This window comes from Onychomys torridus, chromosome 1 (assembly GCF_903995425.1).
Source record: "Onychomys torridus chromosome 1, mOncTor1.1, whole genome shotgun sequence".
In the NCBI taxonomy this organism is placed as follows: domain Eukaryota; kingdom Metazoa; phylum Chordata; class Mammalia; order Rodentia; family Cricetidae; genus Onychomys; species Onychomys torridus.
The window spans coordinates 106111958-106126854 of NC_050443.1; the positions used below are offsets into that span (position 1 = coordinate 106111958).

Below are 14897 nucleotides of genomic sequence, written 5' to 3' on the forward strand. Positions count from 1 at the left end.
TTCAGAACCAACAGAGGCACCGTTGGTGGCTACTTCCTGGCAGGACGAAACATGGTGTGGTGGCCGGTGAGAGGGGCTGGGCCATGGGATGGGAGGGACCCTAGAGGAGCAGCCTAGCTCACCCTCATTTCTGGCCACCCAGGTTGGAGCCTCTCTGTTCGCCAGCAACATTGGCAGCGGTCATTTTGTGGGCCTGGCAGGGACCGGAGCGGCGAGCGGCTTGGCTGTGGCTGGATTTGAGTGGAATGTGAGGTCCTCTTTTCTATAATAACCCACCCCAGTGGAAACTCCTGGAAAGACCACACCGTGGGGAGGTTCCTGGTGTGGGGATCTGAATGAGTTGGAAAAGCCCAGTTGTGGGGTGAGGTTGGGCTGGGAGCAAGGATCACATGCTAGATTACAGGCAGTACAGTACAGGTAGGTCCTCCTCCTGACTTTCTGTATACGCCAGCATCAGTCCTGGTAGGCCTTGACCTATGTACCCCACTCTGAAGTGGGGCAGGCAGCTCACCTCATGGATGGAGAAGTACCTTTCCCGATGTTCTTTGGCACTGTGGTCTCTGAGCATCTCTAGGCCGCATTGAAGACTTCTGCGCAAACAAGGAGACCAAGCCCTGGGCCTGGGCTCATCTCAGAGGGTTGGAGAGATGAGAGTTTGAGCCTTCCTGGAGGAGATCTCTGAACTGAGCCTTTGAGGATAAAATTATTGGGTGGGTGGAGGAGGGGAGGAAGCCGGCAGATGCTGTGTCAGTCTGGAGTCGGTGCACACCGGTTTATTTGCTAGAGAGGAAGGGAGGGGCGGTACAGACCTCCTTGGGGGAGACTGGTCAGAGGTGATGGTCTGTTCGTGCAAAATGGGCTCTAGTTAAGGTGCCAGGAAGAGGTCAAGATTCCGTTCTCTTCCTGTTCAGGGCCCAGGCTCTGCTGATGTTGTCCTCTGGGTCCTGGTGTGAGGACTAGTACAGGTCTGTTTAAGATGCTAAGACAGAAGCACCCTGGGCTGTCCCTTGTTCGCACAGGCGCTCTTTGTGGTGCTCCTACTTGGCTGGCTCTTCGTCCCTGTGTATCTGACCGCCGGTGTGATTACAATGCCTCAGTACCTACGCAAGCGCTTTGGTGGACGCCGCATCCGCCTCTACCTGTCGGTGCTCTCACTTTTTTTGTACATCTTCACCAAGATCTCGGTGCGCATGTGCGGTGGGCAGTAGTGCTAGAAAGGCAGACCCACCCAATGGGGAACTTTAGAGAGGTCTGGAGGGGGCGGGACCAAAGAGAAATGCAAGACTCACAGCGGGACGGTGGCTGAGAAGAGCAGGTCTGAAAAGCTGTGGGCGCAGTGGTTAGGACCCGGGAAGACTAGGCCCTTGAAAACTGAGTGGACTTTTGAGGTGTGTCCACAAAGGGTGGATGGATGGTTCCGGGGGCAGGAGGGGGACCTGCGTCACTGCCTTTGCCTCTGATCTATGCTTGTTCTCGCCTGAAAGGTGGACATGTTCTCCGGGGCGGTGTTCATACAGCAGGCCCTGGGCTGGAACATTTACGCTTCTGTCATTGCACTGTTGGGCATCACCATGATTTATACTGTGACAGGTGGCTGACTGCACGGGGCTGGCGGTGGGGGGCGGGGAGTTTGGGGCTGGTGATGGAGTTGGCTTGGAGATGATTTGGAAGCTCCTGCCCTTCTTGGATGGCGGAAGAGTTGACTTGGTCAGTCTCCAAGATCTTTGGCCAAATCTAGTGCAGTTCAGGATCCCAGATCACACAGAGAATTGGGTAGAGTGGTGCCAAAGCAGGCTTGGAGGCCCTGCTGCAGGATAGGGTGCAACCAAGCCTTAGAGGGATCTCCCCTGCCATATTACCCAGTTGAGAAAATCGGCCAAGGAGTGTATTGTGGGAATCTTGCACTGCATGGATTCCTGGCGAAGAAAGAATCAGCAGACTCCAAAACCCAACTCTGCTTCCTGGTCCCCCAGTGCACAAACCTAGCATCGTTTTATAACATTTGTTCTCTAGAGTGGGTACTTCCCCAAAAAACATGGGTGCCAGGGTCCAGCAGCTGTGCAGTCCTCCATTGACTTAGGGTCGTTGCAGGAGGGCTGGCAGCATTGATGTATACAGACACTGTGCAGACCTTTGTCATTCTCGCCGGGGCCTTCATCCTCACTGGTTACGGTACGGGGTTTACCCAACGTGGGCAGGACTTGGATCTGTGCTGTCACAGAGCTTTTAACCTAGGGGTCAGCATCTTGCTTGTTTCTGCCATGTGGGTCCTAAGGAGGGCCTTAACACTTGGGCCAGATCCCCTGACAACCTTGCCTGCACAGCTTTCCATGAAGTGGGCGGGTACTCGGGTCTCTTCGACAAATACCTGGGAGCAGTGACTTCACTGACCGTGTCCAAGGATCCCACTATTGGCAACATCTCCAGCACCTGCTATCAACCGAGGCCGGACTCCTACCACTTACTGCGCGACCCGGTGACAGGAGACCTGCCGTGGCCTGCACTGCTGCTGGGACTCACCATTGTCTCAGGCTGGTATTGGTGCAGTGACCAGGTGAGGTCAAGGTTTGGCGTGGTATGTGCGCGCACACCTGGGATGGAACTTTAAATGCCCTGTGCTGGTTGACAGGTGGGCCTGACACCACCCTTTGGAGTTAGGTTGAAGGCAGGGCCTGAGCTGATGGAATCACGCCAGGGTGGATCTAGAAGTCAGAATCCGCTGGCAGAATCTGAGGATGGAAATGTCGTAGGGGGCTCCGTAGAGCTAGAGGTTGAGTATGAATTAGAGTAGGGGTGAAGGCTAGCGTTAAGAGGCCATGAAGGGTGGAGGCAAGGCCGGTGGGGGTGAGGTACAGAGATGGCCCATATAGTTGAGCACCCCATCACAGGTCATAGTGCAGCGCTGCCTGGCTGGAAAGAACTTGACTCACATCAAAGCTGGATGCATCTTGTGTGGCTACCTGAAGCTGATGCCCATGTTCCTTATGGTCATGCCGGGCATGATCAGCCGCATTCTTTACCCAGGTAATGTCTGCATCACGCCAGGCTCAATAGTACTGTGCTCCAACCAGCACCCTACTTTCTTGTGCAAGGACCCAAGTGCCTGTCTCTTATACTATCCTAAGACTTGGGAAGCTGGTATCTGGGTCCTGCATGCCACCAGGAACACCATCTCTAGGATCCCCGGTCCACACCAGGAACACCATCTCTAGGATCCCGGTCCACACCAGGAACACCATCTCTAGGATCTCCAGTCCACACCAGGCTTCAGAGATCCTCCTTTCCAGATTCATCTTTCCTAGCCACCCATGGCTTCTTTCTTGCAGATGAAGTTGCATGTGTGGTACCTGAGGTGTGTAAGCAAGTGTGTGGCACTGAGGTGGGCTGCTCCAACATCGCCTACCCACAGCTTGTTGTGAAGCTCATGCCCAATGGTGAGAGCTGGAAGTCGGTTTGCCTTTGGCCCAGCCTGCGGAGATTGCCTATGGGAGGATCTCCTCTTGCCAAGCCTTCACCACCTTGAACACACTAATGGCCCTGACCTGACAGCTCTTGTTGGCCACAGGTCTGCGTGGACTCATGCTAGCCGTCATGCTGGCTGCCCTCATGTCCTCTCTAGCATCAATCTTTAACAGTAGCAGCACACTTTTCACTATGGATATCTACACCCGCCTGCGGCCTCGTGCTGGTGACCGGGAGCTGCTGATAGTTGGAAGGTACGGCCTGGGTCCCATCCCCTGCTCCATAAATGAACCTGGGGGGTGGGCACAGAGCACCAGCGGGGTGATCAGGAAGGTGGGTCCTTGGTAGGATCTGACTGTCTCCAACCACAGGCTTTGGGTGGTCTTCATCGTGGCTGTGTCAGTGGCTTGGCTCCCTGTGGTGCAGGCGGCACAGGGTGGGCAGCTCTTCGACTATATCCAGTCTGTCTCCAGCTACCTGGCCCCGCCTGTGTCTGCAGTCTTTGTGCTGGCGCTCTTTGTGCCCCGGGTCAACGAGAAGGTGAGGAGGCCATGCTGTGGGAAGTCTGGGTGAGGCCAGGGCATCCTGAGGAGGCTAACGCCCTTTCTCCTGCAGGGTGCTTTCTGGGGACTAATTGGGGGCCTGCTGATGGGCCTAGCACGGCTCATACCTGAGTTCTTCTTCGGCTCGGGGAGCTGCGTGCGACCCTCAGCATGCCCAGCGCTCCTCTGCCGGGTACACTACCTCTACTTTGCCATCATACTCTTCATCTGCTCTGGTCTCCTCACACTTGTGATCTCCCTGTGCACTGCACCCATCCCACAGAAGCATGTAAGTGCTGGCCTGCAGGGGGACTGGGAGACCAAGCATGAACCATATTCACCCCTTCAGCCAGTTTGCTTCAAGCCACAGAGAAAGACACGCCGAGTCTTGGTTGGAGAAAGCTGGGTCTTCAGTGTCAAGGTTTATTTCTAGGGCAAGCACATTGACTTAAGTGACTCTTGGGGGAAGCAGAACAAATGACAAGGGGAACACACTGTGACCAGAACTTTAAGACCAGTCTGCAGAACTACAAGTCTGGGTGTAGATACAAATTTGGGGCGAAACAGGGACTTGGGCAGGGCCTCTGTCCTTACTACTCAGATGAAGAGCTTAGGTGCAGTGTGAAGGCAAAGGCCAGCCTGGAAAGAGGCGTCTTGAGTGAGCCGAGCCTAGGCAAGTGTGTAGGCCAGGACTGGGGCTAGGGAGGCAGTGATAAAGTTGGTATGCCAGGATGGACCTGGGCTGGAGAGCAAAGCTCCCACCGGTCCCTTCTCCCTGACTTCCCAGCTCCACCGCCTGGTTTTCAGTCTCCGGCACAGCAAGGAGGAACGAGAGGACCTAGATGCTGATGAGTTAGAAAGCCCAAGCCCGGCCCCTGTGCAGAACGGGTACCAGGAACATGCAGTGGTGTTCGAAGGTAAGGCATGCCCCAGCAAGTGTCGTGGGGAGCTAGGGGAGCTGCCTCCCCTCACACTAACTGTATACGCCCCATTTCTTCCAGAGGTCCAGCCCCCAGCCCCCAGCCTGCTCCGCCAGTGCCTGCTCTGGTTCTGTGGAATGAGCCGGAGTGGGTCAGGGGGTCCTCCACCCACTAGTGAGGAGGTGGCTGCAACAACCAGGCAGCTAGAGGACATCAGTGAGGACCCTGGCTGGGCCCGTGTGGTCAACCTCAATGCCCTGCTCATGATGACTGTGGCTGTGTTCCTCTGGGGCTTTTACGCCTAAAGTCAAATGTGTTCCATACCATGAGTCTGAGCCTCAGAGAAAGTGAGGGTAGGGGGCCTTGTAGTGGGTCTCAGAAGAGGAAAGGGGGCAAGAATGTGGTGGGAAGGAACCGGTTCCCTTCCTTTTGGCCTGGGGTCCAGTCTTTGATTGGTTGTTACTTCTCACAAGGTGGTGGCCAATTGGTCACAGCAGTTTGCCTATGCGAAAATAAAGTCGCCCTTCTAATACCCTGTTGTGGCTGAAGTAGCCTTGCTCCAGGCTCCTGTCCTGGGCTCCAGGCTCCTGTCCTGGGCTCTGGGTCTTTAGCCAGGCTGCTTATAAGACCTTCTTTTCTGGAGACAGGGGCCATGTGGCCCTCCACTCATCCACTTCTAGATGGTGCTTCTCTGTCTTCCAGCCAGCAGCCTGCAGTCCTATGGAGAGGTCACAGGGTGAGGCCAGGAAGGAGGCTCAGGGCTGAACCTGGGGACGGGGATGGGAGCAGAGACACAGGCTGGTGCAGCCTTTCACACTACTTGGCTCTTTTGTTGGGATGATCTATGGCAGAAGATGAGGCTAAAATTCATTTGCGTGGTTAGGGATCAGCTCTAGCGCATGGGAAAGGGGCCGGGTGAAGTAAGTGCTTTAAGAGTATCAAGAGAGCTTCAGACCATCCTACACACCAGTCCTGTAGGTAGGGAACAGTGACCGAGGCTGAAGATCCCAGGCAGGGCCCAAGGCTGAAGAAGCCCGGAGCTGGTGTTACCTTTCAAGAACTTTGGGAACAGTGTGTCCAACACCCGATGTGTCTCCCTGACGAGAATCCAGCTTTCTTTCTTAGGACCTGGTGGGTGTAAAATCAGAAATTCTCATATCCTCATCAAAATTGCCAGCCCACCCCTTCTCACATCTGCCGTAATCAGCACTGGGCCATGAAGCTCTTACCAGCCCGAGCCTGCTCCCTCAGCCCCGCCAGCTCATTTGGAAGTGGTCCATCTTCCTGCAGGGCTCCAAGAACCAGCCCATGAGTGGCAGCCCTTAAGACAGTCTCAGGGCCTGCTACTTGGCTCAGAACAACCTGGACCTGGTCTGGAGAGACCCAAGGGACAGACAAAGATCAGAAAAGAACTGTTTCTCAAAGCCTTCCACTCATCCTTCTGATTCACTCATCTGCCTGAGGCCACTGCCAGGCGTGGAGGTCCCCACTCTTCCCTTCCCAACTTCAACTTGAGTTGCTTCTTCAGCCAAACTCAAATGCTCAATTTCACAGTAGCTCCAAGAGGAAATTTCTTTCGCCAGTGAAAATTAATGCCCTTAACACACCACAAACAATCAGTGATCCCAAGGACTTGTTTCCCTACAAAGGACCCAGGGTAAGAGACAAAGTATTCTCCAGAGAAGCCAATGGGCCAGTCTTATTTGAATATGTTATAATGTACAAAGTACTATTTACATAATCACCCCATTCTGCAAGTAACAAGGCAGCTTGTGCAGCTTCGTGTTAGAGACCACTGGTTCTCACCTTTCCAATGCTGCAGCTTTTTACTGCAGTTCCTCGTGGTGTGGTAGCCCAACTGCTAAAATTATTTTCATTGCTACTTCATAACTGTCATTAGTTATGAACTGTAGTATAAATATCTGCTATGTGACCCCTGTGAAAGGGGTTGTGACTCACAGCTTGAGAATTACTGTTACAGAGAGATACAGTGAACTCATTAGGCATGAAGCTGTTAATGTGAATGCATCAAAATTTTAGTCTAGAGCACTCTCTAGGGCAGCCCCAACTGTCCGGAGCGAGGCCTGGAGTCAGGGAATCCGGGACTGGGAGGAGGCAGCACACTCACTTCTCGACTGGTCCCAGCAGAGGAGGTATGGTTCCTGATGCCCTTCCGCCAGCTGCTTCAGCTCAAAGACACTGGTGGAGAGAAGAGCGAACTGGGGCTGGGGGAGCAGGGCGGAGGACCCGCTCGGTCACACTGCGGCCTGGAACTGTCCGTTTGCCACTGACCTTCTGCCCTCTGCCATTTCTTCCTAGCTACTACTTTACCCCACTCCCACACCTTCTCCGTCCTCTCTCTGGTCCTCCATCTCCCCTCGCCCCACCCTTCCTTCATCTAGAAGCACCTCTTTTGCTGAAATCATTATTTAGTTGTGCATATGCACATCATGCCCACTGATCACTTAAACACTCCCCATACCTCCCACCCCTCTCCATCCCCTCCCCACAAATCTCTCTCTCATATTTGCTGACTATTTGTTTTGTGGCCCACTGAGATTAAACCGCGGCCTTCTTTACGACCGACTGGGAACTTGGAGCTATAGTTAAAGCCTGGTGGGCTCAGCAGTGGATACACGTCTAAAGACAGTGATTTTCCCTTCTCACAGAATCCGTTAATAGCGAATAGTCCTCCTCCTTGGCTGACTGGTAGGGCCAGCCGTGTGTGGGCTTAGTGCAGGTGACTTCAGCTGTGTGTTAATGACTGCATTGGTTGTAACTGTGTGGTGCTTAGTTTTTGGCAACTTGACACAACCTAGAGTCACCAGAAAGAAGGGACCTCAACTGAAGAGCTGCCTTGGCCAAGCTGGACTTTGGATTTGTCTGTGAGACTACTACTGTCTTGATTGATGACTGATTGGAAAGGACCAGCCCACTACGGGTGACAGCACCCTTACGCAGGCAGGCAGGGTTGCATAAAACAGCTAGCTGAGCATGAACCAGTGAGTGAGCTATCAACAGCACGGCTTCTGCCTTAGTCCCGCCCTGACTTCCCTCGATGATTGATGATTGACTGTGACCTGGAAGTGCAAGTCAAACAAACCCCTTCCTCCCCAAGTTGCTTTTGGTCATGGTGTTTATGACTGCAAAAACGTAAACCCGATCATACCAAGTGTAGAAAATGGTATTCAGAGCTCTTTACCCTATTTTCCAGATCTTACATACTTTCTGCCCCTTATCCCTCAATTTTCCATGAGCCTTAGAGGGGATGGTGTAAGTGACTGTAAGGAAGGTCTACACCCTCCATTTATTCTGTGCACGTTGGGTGGCCGTGAGTTTCTGCACTCACCACTATCCATAGGAGGGGCTGAGGGCTGCTTTTGTCTGTGGGCATGTACAGAGGTGCGTAGAGGGCAGTTCGCCGCTGAGACACATCTACTCTGTTCTATTCACTGCTTCCCTCAAGCACTCGGGCTGATCTCTAAGCCTGTACAATGACAATAAGAAACCTAGACCAGGCTATACAGGAAAACCTGACCGAACATCAGTGTGTGGCTGAAAACGGGCACATGTGGGATGTGTGGGGAGCAGCAGGGGACACTGGGCCACTCACCTGGAGACCAAGCGGTGTAAGGGAACACCCAGGGACAGAGACAGGGATGGCCAGAAACCTGTAGGAAGCTGTAGTCAGAATGCTCAGGCAGAGGGGCAAGGCTGGGAGACAGGGGACAAGAGACCAAAGGGTTGGGTCACCTGTCCACAATGGCTCCATCTGGTTGGCTGAAGCAGGCTCAAGTACTTCTCCCCTCTGAAGGAAGTGCTTTAGGACCAGCTGGAGCCGGCTTTCATTCAAGGTCTCCAGGACGAGGGCTCGGACTGCTCGGTAGTTGGCATAGATGTGGAGAGCAGTCAGGAGGATGAAACATCCAAGGCTGAGGCTAGGGAAGAGAGTAAGGTAGCTGACATGCATAGGAAGAGGCTGAGCTGGGCGTCTTTGCCCTAGCCTCGCTCCTGGCTTACCTGGGGCAGCTGGATAGCAGAGGAAGCATCAGAAGGCTGACCAGGAGCCCTGCTAGGTTCACCACTGTCTCCTGAAAACAGCAGAGAAACCAAGCGTTAGAGGGCTTCCCTTCAAGGCAGAGGACAGCCTTGGGGTCCTTTCTGCTTCAGAACCAACCAGGGCTCCCTTCCTTAGTGGGAGTGGCCAACTACATTTTTAATGTTTTGGGGAGTGAGCTGCTGTTTAACAGATGCTGAGAATTTCTCTACTCAATAGACACAAAGCCTTCAGAACACTGGTGGGACGTAACTTTGTTGCTTCCAACAGTCATCTGAATTCCTGCAAGAGCACTCTTGGCTGGGCACAACTGGTTTTCTACAGTGTGTTGGGAAAGGTGGGTCCCTCTGATTGCTTGGTATCCAATACCGGCAACAAGGAAGACAGGAACAGGCCTTGACCTTGGCTTGTGGGCCAAGGAAACCAGAGCCCTAATAGCCGAATGAAGACACCCTAGGGGGAAAGAGGCCTGCTCCCCGCCCCACTGCATTATTCAAGAGTATGAACTGGGTTCCTAACTACTGGGGTTCTGGGAAAAGCTGGTCTTGGCACACAAGCCCCCCCCCCCCCCCCCCCCCCCCCCCCCTCAGGCTCAAGAGCTCTTTCTGCTCCCAGCTTTCCTTGCAGGGAGGTAGGCTGGGGGGAGGGGGGTGATGAAGGCTGTGTATGAAGTGGTAAGCCAGGGATGGTGGTGCTGAGGAGCTCGGGAACAGAAAGGCCCTGCTTTGGTAAGTAGAGAAAGTCAGTTCCAGCAGCCACGTAGAGTGCAACACTATACGAGCACGTAAATGAAGCACCTGAAGAAGCTACCTCAAGACAGACATGAAGGGAGCCAGGTTCAGAGGAAGACTCCCACCTTTATTTACCTAAGCGTCATCTGACAGCAGCGTTCTCCAACAGAGAACTATGAACGGGTGTGTGTGTGTGTGTGTGTGTGTGTGTGTGTGTGTGTGTGTGTGTGTGTGTGGTGGCGGGCAGTGTGTGCCTGTTCACGAAAGAACACACAGCTTGGCTGGGTGCCTTGTGAACTCTTTCCTCAGCTCACCAGCCCACTTTCATTCTTGGTAGACGTTTACCCCTTTTAAACAATCTATTTCTATTCCAGGTCTAACTTAAAAGTTGTGATGTTTTTCTCCATCTTCCCTCCTGGAGACTGCTGGGATTTTTCACTTAACTTGTACTATTTTTCTCTTAAGCTCTAATAAAATCATCCTTGAGCTTCCTTCTCAATCTGTTTCCAAACTTCCATTACTGAGACTTAGAACCCTCACAGGGAACATTAGTTTCCCCTGTAAAATGTGGTAACCTGGAAGGGATTCCAAGGGGCTCCTCAAAGATTCAGCTCCCTGTTGTCCAGATTCCTTTCCAAGCACTCAGTCCAGGCTTTATCTTCTGTTCTGCCTCAGGCCTTGAGGCTCGGCACCCGGATCCCTGGTGCCCACAAACCTGGCTGATTTCTATGAGGGCTGGAGCTGTGATGGCAGAGCCCAAGGGAGGGTAACGATGGCGGAGCCCCCCGCTTCCTAGTGGGCCTGCCTTTCTGAGGTGGGTGACAGGCTGCAGGGTGTATGAAGGCAGCAGGGACAGCCAAGAGGCACACACCCCCAGAGGCACACCCCCCCAGAGGCACCACCCCCAGAGGCACACCCCCCAAGAGGCACACCCCCAGAGGCACACCCCCAGAGGCACACACCCCCAGAGGCACACCCCCAGAGGCACACCCCCCAGTGTCCCCAGCCATCCTGGCCATGCACTCGGCCAGCGTTCATTGGCATGTCCCAGTCTTCTCAACATCCCATTTGTCCCTGTCATTCTTTAACCTTAGACCCGCCCACCAGGAGCAGCAGCTCTGGGCACAGAGGCTGCTATGAGCTGTGTACCTGACCCCAAGGGTTCAGGCAGGCGGGGGCCCAGGCAAGATGAAAGCACCACAAAAAGGTGCTGAGGCTTGAAACCAGGGTCAATTCTTTTAATAACTTCATTTAAACAAAATACTGTCTGTGTATTCCTGACAATTCTGGTGATGTCTCTTTTGCTTTGTAAGATCTATAAAATCAGACTGTGACCATGCCAAATACCTCCCTCTCATTGGTAAACAGATTTAGAATTGGATCGCTAGATTTTTGTGGCCCAAATGGATTATGTTTATTATAATCTTTTTTAGTTTGTTTTGGTTTTGTTCTGGTTTTTTGGGACAGGGTTTCTTTATGTAACCCTGGCTGTCCTGGAACTCTCTCTGTAGGTCAGGCTGGCCTCAAACTCACAGAGATCCTCCCGCCTCTGCCTCCCAAATGCTAGGATTAAAGGCGTGCACCACTACTGCTCAGCTATTATAATCTTAATAGTGATAGAGACATTGTATATTGTTTAACTTTATGTCCTGTTTATAGTCACACCCAGATGGCCTGTGTAACTCTTAGCTCCATCTACCTGGGTCCTTCTGGTCACCCTCCACGGCCTGAAGTTAACAAGAGCGGGAATCCCAAACTCCCCAAGTCCTGCATTATGTGATGCCTGTTCTCCCTGATTCTCTTCCTTTATTCTCCACCCCTTGGTCTCTACCCAAGTGCTCCTTTGTTAAGAAGGGGTGAATGTCTCCCTTGCAGGATCTTACTGCTTACAGCTTTGAATGTTGGCATCTACTGGTGCCTCCCAGCTTACATTTATTTTCTCTACAGGGACAATTCTTAATGGGGCAAGGGTTTACAGTCTGGGGTTCTATCTCGATGACTCAAGGACTAAGGAGTGGCATTAGGAAAGATCAAGTCTAGAACTGAGTGATATTGACTTGTGGCCCTGATCCCATGTTGCTCAGGAAACCTAGGTCTCTGTAGCTAAGAGAACTCTGGATTTCGGATTCACTTCAGATGTCTTCTCCGTAACAGGAAAACAGTTATCTTCCAGTGAAATGATCTAGAGGTAAAACACAAACAGAAAACCACACCCATTCTGCACTTTTCACCTATACAGTGATTTAAAAAAGAAGAGTTTGAACTCACTTGTTTTTTTGCTTTTCTCCATTTTTGTTTACTTTTTAGAGCATCTTAGGAGACCGTGTTCAATCTCAGTACAAGAAGCACCTCAGAGATGCTAGCAACATCTGCACCCAGTGGTTTGGGATGAAAGAGAGAGGAAGAGGTATCCTGGGGAGGGGAGCACAACCCAGGGTTTCTAATTCTTTTGGGGCTACACTTGGGGGCATATCCTCAAGGATGTTTGGGTAGCTAAAGACATTAAGATTGGTCTTGGGTCCAGAGTGGTATCAGGGGACATTCTACTTTACTTCGGGGGCTCTGATGAGGCAGGCACACACAGGAGATACTTGGTTTTGGTTTACACACATCTATCTCTTGTTACAATGCACTGGGCAGCTGGGTTCCTTTATCTGCATTACTACACACACACACACACACACACACACACACACACACACACACACACACACACAGTATTCCCTGCCCCTGGTAACCATCAAATGTAGACAGTTTCTATTCAAATGCACCCACAGTGTATCCAGGTATAAGGAGTAGAAAGGTCAATCTGGTCTGCACTGGTTTGGGGTGCATGAGCAGTAAAGCAAAACTGTGTCTGTCCTCTAGTAACCTTTTAGGGAGAATTCCCTATTTATCATCTCAAGTCTACAAAATTGAGTTTACATATGACTACAATTGGAAGCATTATGGGAAGGGGGCATACACAGTAGAGAAACAATTATGTAACTTATTAATCAAAATATTGAACAACCCAAACTATGCCTGTTAGTAACCAGTTCCTCCTTTCCTTAGGCCCCATAAAAAAAAAAAAAAAAGACACCAGGCTGTACCCAGGGTCCTTGAGTATTTTCACTCATGTGGCCAGCTGTCAATCTTGACTGTGTATCCCATTTTAATCTGTATGACAGCTTAGTTCCAAATCTTGCTTCTTGTACACATCTCTGTGAGCTCTAATTTCTAATTCTTGGGCTAAAAAGCCAAGAACCTGAAAACACCCTGTCCAGTCCCCAGCCACGGATAATACCAGTGCTGCCTCTCACCTTACACTTGCCTCTATGACATGCTAGGATGAAGCCCTAAATGCAGAGAAAAAGAGCCTAATATTTTACCGTAATCTCTGGCCTCAATACAAGCTGGTGAATGAAAAATCTGGCCAAAAGATAAATCTTAAACTTGAATGCCTTCCTATAGCTTGATTTATTTTGTATAAGTCAAGGGAAGTGATCTAAAGCCCCACTGGGCACACTATGAGGAAAGAAAGCTTCATATACTCCAATGTCTATAGCACGTCTTGGAGGTGGGAGAATGCCTGGATCCTCAGGAATAATCACTGTCCATGCTCCTTTTTAATCATCTACCCTCAACAAAAGCTGGACAGTGTCTCTGGAGATTCCCCAAACAGCAGTCGACCTCATCTAAGTCTATGTCCTTTTGTGACTATCTGTTGTCTTACAGTGACTTAGAAACCCCGGTTCCCTGCCCCACTTCAGAACAGGTGCCGCATCCTTCCTGTTGCCTGCCCAAGGGAACACCCCCCACCCTAGCTGACTCCTCTTTTTTTTCTTAAACTGCACAAAGACTATTCCTAAACTTACTAGCTCAAATAACAATGTTATTCTAAGATGATCTCTCAATGATACAGGACTCTCAGCAACCCCCCACCCCAACTGCTGGACACTACCATGTTAAACAGCAATGACCTGAAAAACCCATCCCTGGGCAGGGCAGTGGTGCACACCTTTAATCCCAGCACTCGGGAGGCAAAAGCAGGCAGATCTCTGTGAATTTGAGACCAGCCTGGTCTACAGAGTGAGTTCCAGGACAGCCTGGACTGCTTCACAGAGAAACCCTGTCTCAAAAGACAAAAAACAAAACAAAACAAAAAAACCAAAAAAACCCATCCCTGACTCAACCTTTTTAGAGACGCAAGGTTCTAGACACACAGACAGAGGGCGGCCTAACAGATTCCCCAAGCACTAATCTTGCTCCCTCTAAAGCTATAGAAGGGAACTTCTGAACACCTGACTGTAATTGTGTCATGTGTTTACAAGTGATTAGCAGTATGACAGTCTATGTTAACACAATTTGGAATGGAACTTACTCTGTCCCTAGAATTGGAGTAACAGGGACTACTTAAGATTTTTTTCATCCATTTTCTTCTGTGTACTTAAAATAATTGTATGTGTATTATATATATAACACACATATATATGTATATATACATATATATATACATAAATGTTATCATTAAAAATTTTGCAAATAAAAAAAAAATCTCATGCTGGAAATTTAAATTTATTTTTTAGTCTTGGCATACCTTAAACTGTGTTTTAGCATATATTTAAAGGCCTTATATGTGTGTATTTATAAATTAAGACTCTCATTTGCTTTCTTAAAACCCGTTAAAATGGTATCTTTGGGTCTATAAGTTACTTCCCAAAACTCTTAAAATGCTATTTTTTAATATAAAACAAACAATTCACAATCTAGGTTAGCTTGCTCGGTATATAACCAAGATGACTACATTTTTAGGTCCAAAGGTATGAATAATGAATACCTTACATTTCTAAAGCTAAGTTTTACCTTAGAACTATACATTATGAAGCAAGAACTGTTGCCAGCCCCCCTCTGCACTCCTCTACAGACAGAGTTTTCTAGTTTCTTATCTTGTCCAATTGATAAGCCTGTTCAAAGCCTTATCAATAGTCAGGTCACACTCTGATTTTAAGATCCACGATCTCTGACTTTATATTAAAATCATGTCTGTATAAACTTATTTTGGATTAGGAATTGCTAGTTCTATTATAATGTGATCTAATCAACAGTTGAACCTAAGACTGATGAGTGGTACAGAATCTGGCACTATCTTTACAAAAACTCTGTTCATATATGCTTGTATTTTTATAGTTTACACAGAACCAAA

The 14897-nt window shown here is 50.2% G+C and overlaps 2 protein-coding genes across 3 annotated transcripts in view; one reads left to right on the forward strand and one right to left on the reverse strand.

The window, feature by feature from the left end:
• Slc5a2 (solute carrier family 5 member 2) lies at positions 1–5442 on the forward strand. Its single transcript, XM_036194487.1, has 13 exons — positions 1–66; positions 143–247; positions 1020–1184; positions 1485–1590; positions 2092–2172; positions 2325–2554; positions 2889–3024; positions 3327–3434; positions 3566–3716; positions 3834–4002; positions 4078–4293; positions 4792–4921; positions 5006–5442. The coding sequence occupies exons 1-13, from the start codon at positions 52–54 to the stop codon at positions 5227–5229; spliced, it is 1836 nt and encodes a 611-aa protein (XP_036050380.1). The 5' UTR covers positions 1–51; the 3' UTR covers positions 5230–5442.
• Rusf1 (RUS family member 1) overlaps positions 4393–14897 on the reverse strand; it is a 26976-nt gene continuing 16471 nt past the window's right edge. For both annotated transcript variants that reach the window (XM_036194476.1, XM_036194470.1), the window contains exons 7-13: positions 8945–9015; positions 8678–8862; positions 8538–8595; positions 7053–7123; positions 6154–6297; positions 5975–6052; positions 4393–5642 (exon numbers count right to left, since the gene is read on the reverse strand). In XM_036194476.1, coding sequence (XP_036050369.1) covers positions 5545–5642; positions 5975–6052; positions 6154–6297; positions 7053–7123; positions 8538–8595; positions 8678–8862; positions 8945–9015 — 705 coding nt within the window. In that variant the 3' untranslated portion in view covers positions 4393–5544. The remainder of the gene's footprint in view (positions 5643–5974; positions 6053–6153; positions 6298–7052; positions 7124–8537; positions 8596–8677; positions 8863–8944; positions 9016–14897) is intronic.